Here is a 17,812-nt window from a genome sequence, read left to right as displayed (position 1 = left end):
CTATATATAAATCTACCCTTTCAGACCACGAGAACGAACTGGACTTTGTGGATCAATCGACCACCACTACGACCACCACTGAGCGTCCCACCACTGGCTTCATCCTGCCCAGCACTATGGTGCCGCCAGTGTCCACTGACTGCGTCCACGATGGTGAGATCTATGCCGATGGAGCCTCCCTGCAGGGCAAGAATGCCTGCGAGCACTGCTACTGTATGCGTGGTGACATCGTTTGTGCCGTCCAGGAGTGCGAGGTGCCCATGATGGCGGCCAATGGAAAGTCCTGCAAGGCTATGCCCGCGGCCGAGGGTCAGTGTTGCCCGAACAATTACATCTGCGAGGACGACAGTGCCACCACTGAAATTGTAGAGATCAACACTGAGATGAGTGCGTCAACGGAACCCACCAAGGGCATTCATGCTTCGATTCCCAAGGAGGATGTGGACCTGCAGGAGCACATCGATGACGAAGAGAAGGATAAGGATACGGTTACCGATATTCCCACAGCTGAGGGCAGTGGCGAGGTTGAGGATGAAGAGGAAGAGAAGGAGAAGGAGAAGGCCACCACAATTACTCCAGTGCATGTCACGGACGAGAAGGACTTCTCCTTCGAGCCCGAGTCCTCCACGGCCGGTATTGCCTCCGATTCTAGAATCGATGTGCCATCCTCCACCGAGGATACAAAGGAATCATCCACCGAATCCGCCGAGGAGGAGGAGACTATCAAGGTCATCACCACGCCACATCCCCAGGGAAGCGGCGAAGAGGATGTGTCCAAGACTCCGGAGAAGGATATTACCGAAGATGAACTTATCACGGTCAGCACCTCTGCTCCTGCCAAGGCCACGCCCGAAGAGTCCAGCACCTCTACTCCCACCGAAGAGGAGGAGAAGGAGGAGGACATTAAGACCACGCCATCTGGAGAAGTCAGCGGCGATGAGGAGGAGGGCAAGCCTACGCCTGCTGAGGAAGGAAGCGGCGAAGAGGAGGAAGATGTCAAGCCTACACCAGCTCCAGAGGCCTCTCAGGATGAAGATGCAGCCAAACCCACTTCTGCTACAGTGGCAAGCGATGAGAAGGATGTGGAGTCCAAGCCCACATCTGCTCCAGAGGGAAGCGGTGACGAGGAGAAGGAAGTCAAGCCCACAACTGCTCCTGCGTCTATGGACGAAGAGGAAGGCAAGCCCACTCCAGCTCCCGAGAAAAGCGAGGAGGGAGAGGAGCCCAAGACCACTAAGGCTCCATCAGCCATTGATGAGGATGAACAAGCTAAGCCCACGGAATCTGCAGAGGAAGCAAGCGGCGAGGGCGAGGAGGAGATCGTCAAGGGAACTACTCCCTCCGGAGAAGCCAGCAGCGACGGCGAAGAGGAAACTGTCAAGGAAACTACTCCCGCAGGTGAGGTTAGCAGCGACGCCGAGGAAGAGACCACCAAGGAAACCACTTCCGCCGGAGAAACCAGCAGCGAAGCCGAGGAAGAGACCACCAAGGAAACCACTCCCGCCGGAGAAGCCAGCAGCGAAGCCGAGAAAGAGATCGTCAAGGGCACCACTCCCGCCGGAGAAACCAGCAGCGAAGCCGAGGAAGAAATCATTAAGGGAACCACTCCCGCCGGAGCAGCCAGCAGCGAAGCCGATGAGGAGGTTGTTAAGACCACCACTTCAGCACCCAAATTGGAGACCGGAGCTGAAAAGGAGCCTGATACTGCAACGGATACTCCTGCTGGTGAAGTCGAGGACATGGCTAAGCCCACAACTCCAGCTGCCGGCGCCTCCGATGACGAAGAAATTGTTAAGGGCACCACTCCTGCAGACAAAACATCCGACGATGAAGAAGTGGCCGGAACAACAGCTCCCACTACGGAGGTCAGTGGTGAAGATGAGATCATTAAGAGCAGCACTCCAAAAACCTTGGGAGAACAGCCCGCTGTTGCCGAGGAATCTACCGAGCTGCCCGAGGAAGCTGTGGAGAGTTCAACAAGTGCCCCAGCTATTGCATCCTCCACCCAGGGCGCTCAGGAGGATGAGATCGAAAGTTCCACCAGCGCACCCGCACGAGCTGGCGACAAGGAAGAAGCCGGCTCCACAGAGCCCACTACCGATGATGAGATTGAACAGGATGCCACGGATCTGCCAGTTGACGATGCTGTCAAGAGCACGACTGCCAAGATCACAACGACGGAAAAGACTGATGCGGAGTCCTCCACCGAATCCGAGGAAGCTGAAGGCGAGACTGCCACCAGCACCCCAGTCGATAAGCAGGAGCAGGAGCCAGAAGTTAAGCCTGTCGATAAGGAGGATGAGCAGACTACCACCGAAGCGCCGGCCAAATCCGACATGGCACCAGCTTTTATCCAGCCCGAAGCCACGACTACTCAGCCTGAGCAAGAGGAGGAAGTGTCCACAGATAAGCCATCCTCGGTTTACCTGCCACCCGCCGGAGAAAAGGATACTGCTGAGACCGACGAGGCTGACACGGAACCTTCTGCCCAAGAGGAGACAGCCAAGCCAGTGGAGACTACGCCAGCGCCCCAGGATATTTCATCCAGCACTGCTGCAGTCGACACCCGCCACGACTTTGCAACGGAGAAGGCCACCGAGCAACCCAGTACCGAGGATCAAAGCATCGCCTCCGAGGCTATGCCAGCCATGGATCTGCCCGCTGCCATTCCTGGAGAAGGCGATTGCCTGGTGGAGGGCAAGACCTATGCCAACAACAGTATTGTTCCCGCCACCGCTCCCTGCGACGTGTCCTGCCGATGTGTCAGCAGCCTGGTTGCCTGCCAACAGATGGAGTGCAAGCTGCCCGAGGACCGCGAAAAGTGTGTCCTGGCTGCCGATCTTCTGGATGGCTGCTGTCCCACTTACATCTGCGATGAGAGCACTGAGAGCGCTGAGAAGGAGCAGGACTCCACGGCCAAGCCCGACGACAAGATCGACGAGGATGTCTCCGAGATCAGCACTGAGGAGATTCCTAAGGATGTCATCATGCCAACTGGTATTACTGAGCAGCCTCTTTCTCATTTCAAGCCCGATGAAGAGAGCCCTGCCGTGACCACTGAATCATCTACGACTGCCGCCAAGGTTGATAAGAAGCCAATTGAGGAGTCCGATGAGGAGAAGAAACCAATTGAGGAGTCCGACGAGGAGAAGAAACCAATCGAGGAGTCCGATGAGGAGAAGAAGCCAATCGAGGAGTCCGATGAGGAGAAGGAGAAGGATCAATCTACTCCGGCTGTCACGGCTGTTCCCGAGATCGAAATCGAGACCCAGAAACCGAGCGGAGAGGAATCCAAGCCAGAGGACGAGAAGAAGGCAGAAGATGAAATCACTTCTGAAGAACCAAGTACCAAGAAACCAGTTGAGGAAGAGGCTTCCACACCCGGACAGGTCTCCGAAGATGCTGAAAAGGATACCACAGCTGCTCCTATTCCAAGTGAAACAACTGGAGAAGAGAAGCCCACTGAAGAAGAGCCTGAGGATAAGATTCCTTCCGTCACCGCCAAGCCCGAGGATGAGACTCCTGCCGTCACCGCTACACCCGAGAAGGAGACTCCCGAGTCCTCGACTGAACTGCCAACAACTGACATTGATGCCAAACCAGAAGAGGAGGAACCTACTTCAGTCACCGACAAAATGCCCGTCATTCCGGCCCGTTCCCCACCTGCCGATCATATTGACGAAATCACAACTGCTGCTCCCGCCAAGGATTCCGATGAGAAGGAACCGTCCGATGAGAAGGAACCGTCCGATGAGGAGGAAATCGTTCCTGTCACCTCTGTGCCCATTGAAGGCGAGGAAGAAATTAGCACCGAGAAGCCTGCCGTGCATGGTCCCATTGTACCATTGCCCACTCTTGCACCCACTCAGCTGCCTGAGGAAGAAAGCTCCACTGAAGTGGCCACTGAGCCGAGCGTTGCAGCTGAAAAGGATACATCTGCTGAAACAGCCACACCCGCTGTGTCTGACAATGAGATTGAAGAAGATGTCGAGGCTACTCCTGCCACTCCTGTGGCTCAACCTGTTCCTTCTGATGAAGACAAGATTCCGAGCACTGAAAAGACCGTTGAGGCCGAAGAGAAGCCAACTACAGTTGCCCCATCGGCTGGCGATGATGAAACGAAGCTGCCCAAGCTTCCCCAGGATATCTTTGATGAGGAACAGCCTGCAGTCACTGCTGCTCCCACAACAGATCAAGGTGAAGAGAAACCCGACGAGGATGAGACCTCTACATCTGCTTCTGCTGAGAATGAAATCGAGCCTGAATCTGATCGCGCAACCACTGCTGCTCCGGCTAAGGAAGAGTCTGACGAGCAGTCCACTGCAGCACCTGCCTCTGATGAGCACAAGGAGTCCCCAGAATCCGAAGTGCCCACAACAGTTGCTCCTGGTGAGAAGATTCCCTCGAGCAGTATCACTCCTGATGAGGAACCCGCTGCCACTTCTGCTCCTGCTGCTGCCACGCCTGACGAAGATGTAGAGAAGGACACCGGCATCGCAGCCTCTACAGAAATTCCAGAAGAGGATAAGGAACCGTCGACAGAGAAGATGCCATCCCAGGCCGAAGAAGAGGAGCCTGAGACTCCTGCCAAGACTCCCGAAGAGGAACTGGAGCCGGCTGGTACCACCACCTCTCCGATTGCCGCCGATGAGAAACCTGCTGTTCCGGAACTGCCTGGGGACATTCTTGGTGAGATTCCACATTCCACATCCACTGAGGCTGGAATTGCAGCAGACACAACTGTTCCCAGCGAGGGTCAAAAGGAACCTGCAGATTCATCAAGCCCATCTGCTGAAGTCGATGAGGAAGCCACCACAGCCACTGCGATCTCTGAGACGCCAACTGAAGGAGAGGCGCCAACTAAGGAGGAAACACCAACTGACGGAGAAGAGCCATCCGAGGCATCCGAGAAACCCACTGAGGCACCATCCAAGATTGCCACTCCTGAGGCCGAGACTGAAACCCCTGTGGAGGGATCTACAGAAGCCTCCGACGAAGTGGTGTCATCTACTGAATCTCATGCTGATGAACAGCACGAGGATAAGCAACCCTCATCCACTGCCCAGGCGCCAATTGAGAAGATTCCAGACGCTTCCACCGAACTGCCAGCTGAGGATGCCGACAAGGCCACCACCATTGCTCCGGCTGCCGCCCCGTCTGACGACAAGATTCCCTCCACTTCCGGCGAGGAGGACGAGAGTCCCGAAGTCACGACTGCCTCTCCACAGGCAACCGAAGATGATGAGACCAAGAAAACCGAACCAATCTCGACCGAGAAGGTACCACAATTTGATGACAAGATGCCCGAGGACGACAAGGAGGCTGAAGAGAAGCCTGAATCTGAAACTTCAGTGCCACTTCCGACCACTTCCGCACCAGTCGCTGGCGGAGACACCGAAAAGGATGAGGATGCCTCCACCGAAGCCTCTACTGAAGCCTCATCCCAAGAGGAGGAGGAGGAGGAGATCAATCCCACTGATGCACCCAAGACCAGCGAGGCGCCCGCATTGGATGATCAGGAAGATGAAGTCACCACTAAGCCTAGCACCGAGGAGGCCGACAAGGAGCCCAGCGATGACGCCACATCTGCAACTGCTGGACCCATCGCGGGCTCCACAGCCACTTCAGCTAAGGACGAATCTAGCATTTCCACTGAGACGGCTGAGACAGAGAGCACCACTGCTGCCAGCCCCTCTGTGCCGTCCGTTCAACAAGATGAAACCAAGGATGCCACCACCGTTCCACCAGTGGCTCAGGATGATTCCAAGACACCCATTGATGTGGCCACCGATACCCCCGCCTCTCAGGAGGAGGAGGAACAAGACAGAACCGAATCCCCAATTGTTCCCGCAACGCCGGAAGCTGATTCTACTGCTGCTTCTGTGGATCTTCCTTCTGCCGAGGAAATCGATACCAAGCCCATGGATGGTGTTATGTCGCAGACCGTTGCTCCCCATGGCGCTGACGTCGAATCTACTGAAGACGCTGACCAGGCGTCGGTTACTGCAGCTCCTCAGGATGCTGAGAAGACTCCAGCCTCTGAAGCTCCCCAAGATGCTGACAAGACTCCAATTACTGTGTCTCCTCAGGATGCTGACCAGACTCCAGTTACCGTGTCTCCTCAGGATGCTGAAAAGACTACGGCCTCTGAAGCTCCTCAGGACGCTGATAAGACCCCAGTCACAGTATCTCCTCAAGATGCCGATGAGATCCCAGCCACATTGGTGCCTCTTGATGGCGAAAGGACTCCTCAGGTTGATGATAAGACTCCTCTGGATGATGAAAAGACTCCATCTACAGATACTCCTCAGGATGATGAAAAGACTCCAACTACCGCATCTTCCCAGGATGGAAGCCCAGTCACTGGTATTACCCAAGATGGCGACACGACTCCGTCTCCAATTGGTCCAGTTGTTCCTGATTTTGAGCCCAACACCAAGCCACCGCCTGCATTCGAGGATGTCGGCGAGGAGAGCACCGAACCTGCTGTCGACGATGCTGAGGATACTACCGACAAGACACCAGCTGGTGCCAAGCTGAAGCCACCCACTCCAGCTCCATCTCTGACATCGGAATCCCCAGTCACCGAGGCAGAGATTGTCCCAGAAACCGCAGCTCCTGAGCTTGAGAAGGATGTGCCCGAAAAGGATATGTCCACAGAGCAGCCTCAACCGGTTGATGTGAAGACCACTCCCGAACCAGTCGTGAAGCCCAGCTTGGACTCCACCGAGGAGGGAGAGGAGTCCGTGGAGTCCGAGGAGGAGCACGCTCCAGTCACAGAAGCAGCTGACAAGGAGGATGAGAGCAAGGAGACTGAGGACGAACCCGAAGTGCCCGCCGTGGTGTCCGAGATTCCGGCGTCGACGGCTACTCCTGGTGTCCAGGATGCCGAGCCCACCACAGTGCACCCACTCTTCGCCCACCTGCCCAGCAGTTCCACCAAGGCGCCCGGCATTGATGACCGCTTCGGAGAGGAGGATGAAGAGAGCACCACAACCCGCGCCAGCACAAGCACAAGCACAAGCACGAGGCTCCAGTCACGGCTCCATCGTCGACAGAAGCTAGCATCATCACGCCTCCTCCCTATGCTCACGGTCCCGAGTACGAGGATGAGTACGACGAGGAGGAGGTGTTCGGACCTGGTACCTGCCGTTATGCCGGCAAACTGTACGTGTCCGCCCAGCAGATACCACGCGACGATCCCTGCGACTTCTGCTTCTGCTTCCGAAGCGACATCATCTGCCTGCAGCAATCCTGCCCGCCACCAATCGCCGGCTGCCACGAGGAGCCCATTTCCGGCTTCTGCTGCCCGCGCTACGAGTGCCCCGTGTCTATGGCCGCCGTGCTGAACATCACCACGAGCACGACGACCACCAGCACCACCCTGCCGCCCCACTTCCTCCACTACTCGCACGGCGAGGCGGTGAAGCATACCGGCTGCCTGATTAACGGCCGATCCTACCGCGTCGGCGAGCAGATCGAGTCCACGAGCGGACCCTGCATTAGCTGCACGTAAGTTTTTTCACAAAATTTTCTTAAACTTCCAATTAATCACCATACTAATCCCATTCCAGTTGCGGCGGCGACGGCAAGATGAAGTGCGATCCCCAGCAATGTGTGCCCGAGCCCACCATGCAACAGGTGATGGCCGCCGTGGTGTCGGGACGCAAGAGATGAACCACCAGCCATGCTCACTAAATATAATTTAACTAATTCTTAAGCACTGCAGACAACAATCACGAACCGACGAACCAACCAGCCCAGATTGCACCACTCGCCAACTAGCAATAGTAATAGGAACGACAACCACTAGAGACCCCCTGCCCGCCTCCCAGATCAGTAACCGGAACCGGAAATCAGACTCGAAATAGGTGCCACGAAAGCAAGAAATAGGAAACGTACCAGGAACCACCTACAATTATCAGAATGCAATAGTGTTAATTTGGGTTTTGCCGACATTCGCACTCTTTCAATTGGATTACGCCCACTTGTTTCGGATTAGGTTACGGTGACGAAGCAACCAGTGATATTGTACTGTATACATAGTATAGGTGCAATTAATTTAGACGCGCTCACTTAAAGGATTACTTATTTGTCACGATGGATGTGGAGAGAGTGGAGAGTGGTGGTGACCAGTGACCAGTGACCAGTACAGTACAGCGCGTGCCTTGTAAGGTCGTTCATTGTGACCGCCCGCCCGCCGCCATACACAATCGCTTTCAGGAGACTCTCAGCACACGAAAAGCTATTGATATATTCCGGAACCGGGACACACGCAATCAATGGCGTTACGAAGCCACGGCTTTCGGCCGCCGGACCGGACCGGACTGGACACAATTCTATTCCTTTGTCCCAGTCCGTATCCGAATCCGTATCCGTATCCGTATCAGTCCGGCGGCTCACTCTTCTCCAAATGCGCTTTTATAGTATTTTAGTCACCTTATTTTTACAAAACATTATTATTTTTGTGTATAATTGTTGCTTCTAGTCTTCTTTTGTTGCAAGAGCAACGGAATCCTCCGCCTGTAACACGCGCACAACCCGATCGACCGATCTATTATATATCGCATACATATGTATATGGCATATGGCGGTCGATCGGCCCAGTTGAATTGAGTTGAGTTGAGAAACTGTATCTTCTATATGAACTATTCCAAGCTTTTATACTTTTATATACAATACGATTACGTGTACGTGTACGTGTAGAGTGGAGAAACGAACGAACTAGTTTTTATAGCAATTTTACAAAACGAAACCGCGAATTGCATAGTTTTAACGGATTGAATTTGTACTTCGACACCCTCCTGCGGCATTGGCACCTGCACCATCACCTGGAGACAGGTGCCTCCGCGTAGGGGGACAGAACCGTAGTCTACATAGAATTTTTAGATCAACTGAAACAACGGAAACACTAAATACGGAACGCACACCACACACTGTCTGTCGGCGACGGCTACTGCTCGACTGACCGAAAACCGGACCGATCGGATCGGAGCATCTATATAGAAGTTACCTTTGTAAACTATTTTTTTTAACCACCGCCAGCTGCCGCGCTGGTGAAGGACGACACTTAACGGGGATCCCGTCCAGGACTTTCGGTCACTTGAGCCTTAGCAATGCGCGCCGTAATCCGAACGAATACGAACATCAATTAGATTTATATAATCTCTAAATATAGTTGTAGCCTAAGTATTTAATTTTAAAAATAAATAAATAAATTTTAATTTAGATCTTATTTATTTGATATGTCTTTTAAGAACAGCTCTTGTGTTTCCATACCTTATCATAATTTATATGCAAGCTTTTCTTTGTAATCTAATAAATAAATACAACGCTTTTTATTGAAATGTATATTCCCCATGAGTTGTATTTTTATTTCCTTTCTGGAGAATATAATTTCAGTCAGAAGCTTCAAAAGTAGTGAAGGAGTCATTTCCGACCCCATAAATCATATATATTCTTTATCAGCATCAACAGCAGCGTCCATTAAGCCATGTCTAGAGGACAAATACAATTTTCCAAATTTGGCCAAAATTTGAAAAAACGATAAGGGGTTACATCATTAAAATTGTCAAAAATTGGCCTAAAATTTCAATTTCTAGAATTGGAAATTGAGTATGCAAATTTGTTAACCTAATAAACACTAGCAGTAAAACGCTTTCCGATTTGAATTTAATGCATTTCTGGCCGAGTTATGAGATTTTTAAGCATTGATTTGTTTAATAAATTGTGATATAAAACTATACATAAATATTGACTAAAACTGGAATTAAACCTTTACTCAGGGCTTCAAAAGTGGTGAAGAAATCATTTCCGACCCCATAAATCATATATATTCTTGATCAGCATCAACAGCAGCGTCGATTATTGCATTTTTGGCCGAGTTATGAGATTTTTAAGCATTGATTTGTAAAATAAATTGTAATATAAAAATATACATAAATATAGACTAAAACTGGTATTAAATATTTAGTCAGAAGCTTCAGAAGTGGTAAAGAAATCATTTCCGACCCCATAAATCATATATATTCTTGATCAGCATCAACAGCAGCGTCGATTATTGCATTTTTGGCCGAGTTATGAGATTTTTAAGCATTGATTTGTAAAATAAATTGTAATATAAAAATATACATAAATATAGACTAAAACTGGTATTAAATATTTAGTCAGAAGCTTCAAAAGTAGAGAAGGAATCATTTCCGATCCCATAAATTATATATATTCTTGATCAGCATCAACAGCAGCGTCGATTATTGCATTTTTGGCCGAGTTATGAGATTTTTAAGCATTGATTTGTAAAATAAATTGTAATATAAAACTATACATAAATATAGACTAAAACTGGTATTAAATATTTAGTCAGAAGCTTCAAAAGTGGTGAAGAAATCATTTCCGACCCCATGAATCATATATATTCTTGATCAGCATCAACAGCAGCGTCGATTAAGCCATGTCCGGAGGACAAATAAAATTTTCCAAATTTGGCCAAAAATTGAAAAAACGATAAGGGGTTACATCATTAAAATTGTCAAAAATTGGCCTAAAATTTCAATTTCTAGAATTGGAAATTGAGTATGCAAATTTGTTAACCTAATAAACACTTGCAGTAAAACGCTTTCCGATTTGAATTTAATGCATTTCTGGCCGAATTATGAGATTTTTAAGCATTGATTTGTTTAATAAATTGTGATATAAAACTATACATAAATATAGACTATAACTGGAATTAAACCTTTAGTCAGGGCTTCAAAAGTGGTGAAGAAATCATTTCCGACCCCATAAATCATATATATTCTTGATCAGCATCAACAGCAGCGTCGATTATTGCATTTTTGGCCGAGTTATGAGATTTTTAAGCATTGATTTGTTAAATAAATTGATATAAAACTATACATAAATTTAGACTAAAACTGGTATTAAATATTTAGTCAGAAGCTTCAAAAGTGGTGAAGAAATCATTTCCGACCCCATAAATCATATATATTCTTGATCAGCATCAACAGCAGCATCGATTAAGCCATGTTCGGAGGAAAAATAAAATTTTCCAAATTTGGCCAAAAATTGAAAAAACGATAAGGGGTTACATCATTAAAATTGTCAAAAATTGGCCTAAAATTTCAATTTCTAGAATTGGAAATTGAGTATGCAAATTTGTTAACCTAATAAACACTTGCAGTAAAACGCTTTCCGATTTGAATTTAATGCATTTCTGGCCGAGTTATGAGATTTTTAAGCATTGATTTGTAAAATAAATTGTGATATAAAAATATACATAAATATAGACTAAAACTGGAATTAAATCTTTAGTCAGGGCTTCAAAAGTGGTGAAGAAATCATTTCCAACCCCATAAATCATATATATTCTTGATCAGCATCAACAGCAGGGTCGATTATTGCATTTTTGGCCGAGTTATGAGATTTTTAAGCATTGATTTGTAAAATAAATTGTTATATAAAAATATACATAAATATAGACTAAAACTGGTATTAAACCTTTAGTCAGGAGCTTCAAAATTGGTGAAGGAGCCATTTCCGACCCCATAAATCATATATATTCTTGATCAGCATCAACAGCAGCATCGATTAAGCCATGTTCGGAGGAAAAATAAAATTTTCCAAATTTGGCCAAAAATTGAAAAAACGATAAGGGGTTACATCATTAAAATTGTCAAAAATTGGCCTAAAATTTCAATTTCTAGAATTGGAAATTGAGTATGCAAATTTGTTAACCTAATAAACACTTGCAGTAAAACGCTTTCCGATTTGAATTTAATGCATTTCTGGCCGAGTTATGAGATTTTTAAGCATTGATTTGTAAAATAAATTGTGATATAAAAATATACATAAATATAGACTAAAACTGGAATTAAACCTTTAGTCAGGGCTTCAAAAGTGGTGAAGGAGCCATTTCCGACCCCATAAATCGTATATATTCTTGATCAGCATCAACAGCAGCGTCGATTATTGCATTTTTGGCCGAGTTATGAGATTTTTAAGCATTGATTTGTAAAATAAATTGTAATATAAAAATATACATAAATATAGACTAAAACTGGTATTAAACCTTTAGTCAGGAGCTTCAAAAGTGGTGAAGGAGCCATTTCCGACCCCATAAATCATATATATTCTTGATCAGCATCAACAGCAGCATCGATTAAGCCATGTTCGGAGGAAAAATAAAATTTTCCAAATTTGGCCAAAAATTGAAAAAACGATAAGGGGTTACATCATTAAAATTGTCAAAAATTGGCTTAAAATTTCAATTTCTAGAATTGGAAATTGAGTATGCAAATTTGTTAACCTAATAAACACTTGCAGTAAAACGCTTTCCGATTTGAATTTAATGCATTTCTGTCCGAGTTATGAGATTTTTAAGCATTGATTTGTAAAATAAATTGTGATATAAAAATATACATAAATATAGACTAAAACTGGTATTAAACCTTTAGTCAGGAGCTTCAAAAGTGGTGAAGGAGCCATTTCCGACCCCATAAATCATATATATTCTTGATCAGCATCAACAGAAGCATCGATTAAGCCATGTTCGGAGGAAAAATAAAATTTTCCAAATTTGGCCAAAAATTGAAAAAACGATAAGGGGTTACATCATTAAAATTGTCAAAAATTGGCCTAAAATTTCAATTTCTAGAATTGGAAATTGAGTATGCAAATTTGTTAACCTAATAAACACTAGCAGTAAAACGCTTTCCGATTTGAATTTAATGCATTTCTGGCCGAGTTATGAGATTTTTAAGCATTGATTTGTTTAATAAATTGTGATATAAAAATATACATAAATATAGACTAAAACTGGAATTAAACCTTTAGTCAGGGCTTCAAAAGTGGTGAAGAAATCATTTCCGACCCCATAAATCATATATATTCTTGATCAGCATCAACAGCAGCGTCGATTATTGCATTTTTGGCCGAGTTATGAGATTTTTAAGCATTGATTTGTAAAATAAATTGTAATATAAAAATATACATAAATATAGACTAAAACTGGTATTAAACCTTTAGTCAGGAGCTTCAAAAGTGGTGAAGGAGCCATTTCCGACCCCATAAATCATATATATTCTTGATCAGCATCAACAGCAGCATCGATTAAGCCATGTCCGGAGGAAAAATAAAATTTTCCAAATTTGGCCAAAAATTGAAAAAACGATAAAATTATTAAAATTGTCAAAAATTGGCCTAAAATTTCAATTTCTAGAATTGGAAATTGAGTATGCAAATTTGTTAACCTAATAAACACTAGCAGTAAAACGCTTTCCGATTTGAATTTAATGCATTTCTGGCCGAGTTATGAGATTTTTATGCATTGATTTGTTTAATAAATTGTGATATAAAACTATACATAAATATAGACTAAAACTGGAATTAAACCTTTAGTCAGGGCTTCAAAAGTGGTGAAGAAATCATTTCCGACCCCATAAATCATATATATTCTTGATCAGCATCAACAGCAGCGTCGATTATTGCATTTTTGGCCGAGTTATGAGATTTTTAAGCATTGATTTGTTTAATAAATTGTGATATAAAACTATACATAAATATAGACTATAACTGGAATTAAACCTTTAGTCAGGGCTTCAAAAGTGGTGAAGAAATCATTTCCGACCCCATAAATCATATATATTCTTGATCAGCATCAACAGCAGCGTCGATTATTGCATTTTTGGCCGAGTTATGAGATTTTTAAGCATTGATTTGTTTAATAAATTGTGATATAAAACTATACATAAATATAGACTATAACTGGAATTAAACCTTTAGTCAGGGCTTCAAAAGTGGTGAAGAAATCATTTCCGACCCCATAAATCATATATATTCTTGATCAGCATCAACAGCAGCGTCGATTATTGCATTTTTGGCCGAGTTATGAGATTTTTAAGCATTGATTTGTTAAATAAATTGATATAAAAATATACATAAATTTAGACTAAAACTGGTATTAAACCTTTAGTCAGGAGCTTCAAAAGTGGTGAAGGAGCCATTTCCGACCCCATAAATCATATATATTCTTGATCAGCATCAACAGCAGCGTCGATTATTGCATTTTTGGCCGAGTTATGAGATTTTTAAGCATTGATTTGTAAAATAAATTGTAATATAAAAATATACATAAATATAGACTAAAACTGGTATTAAACCTTTAGTCAGGAGCTTCAAAAGTGGTGAAGGAGCCATTTCCGACCCCATAAATCATATATATTCTTGATCAGCATCAACAGCAGCATCGATTAAGCCATGTTCGGAGGAAAAATAAAATTTTCCAAATTTGGCCAAAAATTGAAAAAACGATAAGGGGTTACATCATTAAAATTGTCAAAAATTGGCCTAAAATTTCAATTTCTAGAATTGGAAATTGAGTATGCAAATTTGTTAACCTAATAAACACTTGCAGTAAAACGCTTTCCGATTTGAATTTAATGCATTTCTGGCCGAGTTATGAGATTTTTAAGCATTGATTTGTTTAATAAATTGTGATATAAAAATATACATAAATATAGACTAAAACTGGAATTAAATCTTTAGTCAGGGCTTCAAAAGTGGTGAAGAAATCATTTCCAACCCCATAAATCATATATATTCTTGATCAGCATCAACAGCAGCGTCGATTATTGCATTTTTGGCCGAGTTATGAGATTTTTAAGCATTGATTTGTAAAATAAATTGTTATATAAAAATATACATAAATATAGACTAAAACTGGTATTAAACCTTTAGTCAGGAGCTTCAAAAGTGGTGAAGGAGCCATTTCCGACCCCATAAATCATATATATTCTTGATCAGCATCAACAGCAGCATCGATTAAGCCATGTTCGGAGGAAAAATAAAATTTTCCAAATTTAGCCAAAAATTGAAAAAACGATAAGGGGTTACATCATTAAAATTGTCAAAAATTGGCCTAAAATTTCAATTTCTAGAATTGGAAATTGAGTATGCAAATTTGTTAACCTAATAAACACTTGCAGTAAAACGCTTTCCGATTTGAATTTAATGCATTTCTGGCCGAGTTATGAGATTTTTAAGCATTGATTTGTAAAATAAATTGTGATATAAAAATATACATAAATATAGACTAAAACTGGAATTAAATCTTTAGTCAGGGCTTCAAAAGTGGTGAAGAAATCATTTCCAACCCCATAAATCATATATATTCTTGATCAGCATCAACAGCAGCGTCGATTATTGCATTTTTGGCCGAGTTATGAGATTTTTAAGCATTGATTTGTAAAATAAATTGTTATATAAAAATATACATAAATATAGACTAAAACTGGTATTAAACCTTTAGTCAGGAGCTTCAAAAGTGGTGAAGGAGCCATTTCCGACCCCATAAATCATATATATTCTTGATCAGCATCAACAGCAGCATCGATTAAGCCATGTTCGGAGGAAAAATAAAATTTTCCAAATTTAGCCAAAAATTGAAAAAACGATAAGGGGTTACATCATTAAAATTGTCAAAAATTGGCTTAAAATTTCAATTTCTAGAATTGGAAATTGAGTATGCAAATTTGTTAACCTAATAAACACTTGCAGTAAAACGCTTTCCGATTTGAATTTAATGCATTTCTGGCCGAGTTATGAGATTTTTAAGCATTGATTTGTAAAATAAATTGTGATATAAAAATATACATAAATATAGACTAAAACTGGTATTAAACCTTTAGTCAGGAGCTTCAAAAGTGGTGAAGGAGCCATTTCCGACCCCATAAATCATATATATTCTTGATCAGCATCAACAGAAGCATCGATTAAGCCATGTTCGGAGGAAAAATAAAATTTTCCAAATTTGGCCAAAAATTGAAAAAACGATAAGGGGTTACATCATTAAAATTGTCAAAAATTGGCCTAAAATTTCAATTTCTAGAATTGGAAATTGAGTATGCAAATTTGTTAACCTAATAAACACTAGCAGTAAAACGCTTTCCGATTTGAATTTAATGCATTTCTGGCCGAGTTATGAGATTTTTAAGCATTGATTTGTTTAATAAATTGTGATATAAAAATATACATAAATATAGACTAAAACTGGAATTAAACCTTTAGTCAGGGCTTCAAAAGTGGTGAAGAAATCATTTCCGACCCCATAAATCATATATATTCTTGATCAGCATCAACAGCAGCGTCGATTATTGCATTTTTGGCCGAGTTATGAGATTTTTAAGCATTGATTTGTAAAATAAATTGTAATATAAAAATATACATAAATATAGACTAAAACTGGTATTAAACCTTTAGTCAGGAGCTTCAAAAGTGGTGAAGGAGCCATTTCCGACCCCATAAATCATATATATTCTTGATCAGCATCAACAGCAGCATCGATTAAGCCATGTCCGGAGGAAAAATAAAATTTTCCAAATTTGGCCAAAAATTGAAAAAACGATAAGGGGTTACATCATTAAAATTGTCAAAAATTGGCCTAAAATTTCAATTTCTAGAATTGGAAATTGAGTATGCAAATTTGTTAACCTAATAAACACTAGCAGTAAAACGCTTTCCGATTTGAATTTAATGCATTTCTGGCCGAGTTATGAGATTTTTATGCATTGATTTGTTTAATAAAATGTGATATAAAAATATACATAAATATAGACTAAAACTGGAATTAAACCTTTAGTGAGGGCTTCAAAAGTGGTGAAGAAATCATTTCCGACCCCATAAATCATATATATTCTTGATCAGCATCAACAGCAGCGTCGATTATTGCATTTTTGGCCGAGTTATGAGATTTTTAAGCATTGATTTGTTTAATAAAATGTGTTATAAAAATATACATAAATATCGACTAAAACTGGTATTAAACCTTTAGTCAGGAGCTTCAAAAGTGGTGAAGGAGCCATTTCCGACCCCATAAATCATATATATTCTTGATCAGCATCAACAGCAGCATCGATTAAGCCATGTCCGGAGGAAAAATAAAATTTTCCAAATTTGGCCAAAAATTGAAAAAACGATAAGGGGTTACATCATTAAAATTGTCAAAAATTGGCCTAAAATTTCAATTTCTAGAATTGGAAATTGAGTATGCAAATTTGTTAACCTAATAAACACTAGCAGTAAAACGCTTTCCGATTTGAATTTAATGCATTTCTGGCCGAGTTATGAGATTTTTATGCATTGATTTGTTTAATAAAATGTGATATAAAAATATACATAAATATAGACTAAAACTGGAATTAAACCTTTAGTGAGGGCTTCAAAAGTGGTGAAGAAATCATTTCCGACCCCATAAATCATATATATTCTTGATCAGCATCAACAGCAGCGTCGATTATTGCATTTTTGGCCGAGTTATGAGATTTTTAAGCATTGATTTGTTTAATAAAATGTGTTATAAAAATATACATAAATATAGACTAAAACTGGTATTAAACCTTTAGTCAGGAGCTTCAAAAGTGGTGAAGGAGCCATTTCCGACCCCATAAATCATATATATTCTTGATCAGCATCAACAGCAGCATCGATTAAGCCATGTTCGGAGGAAAAATAAAATTTTCCAAATTTGGCCAAAAATTTAAATAACGATAAGGGGTTACATCATTAAAATTGTCAAAAATTGGCCTAAACTTTCAATTTCTAGAATTGGAAATTGAGTATGCAAATTTGTTAACCTAATAAACACTAGCAGTAAAACGCTTTCCGATTTGAATTTAATGCATTTCTGGCCGAGTTATGAGATTTTTATGCATTGATTTGTAAAATAAAATGTTATATAAAAATATACATAAATATAGACTAAAACTGGAATTAAACCTTTAGTGAGGCCTTCAAAAGTGGTGAAGAAATCATTTCCGACCCC

General features: G+C 42.7%; 1 protein-coding gene across 1 annotated transcript in view; it reads left to right on the top strand.

Annotated features, from left to right (window-relative positions):
- tnc (tenectin) overlaps positions 1–9,351 on the top strand; it is a 40,474-nt gene extending 31,123 nt beyond the window's left edge. Inside the window, 3 exon segments of the mRNA XM_020960421.2 lie at positions 25–7,023; positions 7,026–7,512; positions 7,575–9,351. Coding sequence (XP_020816080.2) covers positions 25–7,023; positions 7,026–7,512; positions 7,575–7,677 — 7,589 coding nt within the window. The 3' untranslated portion in view covers positions 7,678–9,351.
- The last annotated feature ends 8,461 nt before the right edge of the window (positions 9,352–17,812 follow it).

The sequence above is a fragment of the Drosophila serrata genome, unplaced genomic scaffold, assembly GCF_035046125.1.
Source record: "Drosophila serrata isolate PLE 108 unplaced genomic scaffold, ASM3504612v1 contig_376, whole genome shotgun sequence".
Taxonomy (NCBI): domain Eukaryota; kingdom Metazoa; phylum Arthropoda; class Insecta; order Diptera; family Drosophilidae; genus Drosophila; species Drosophila serrata.
The sequence above is the reverse complement of the archived record's forward strand: the minus strand, read 5'-3'. Positions and strand labels throughout refer to the sequence as shown.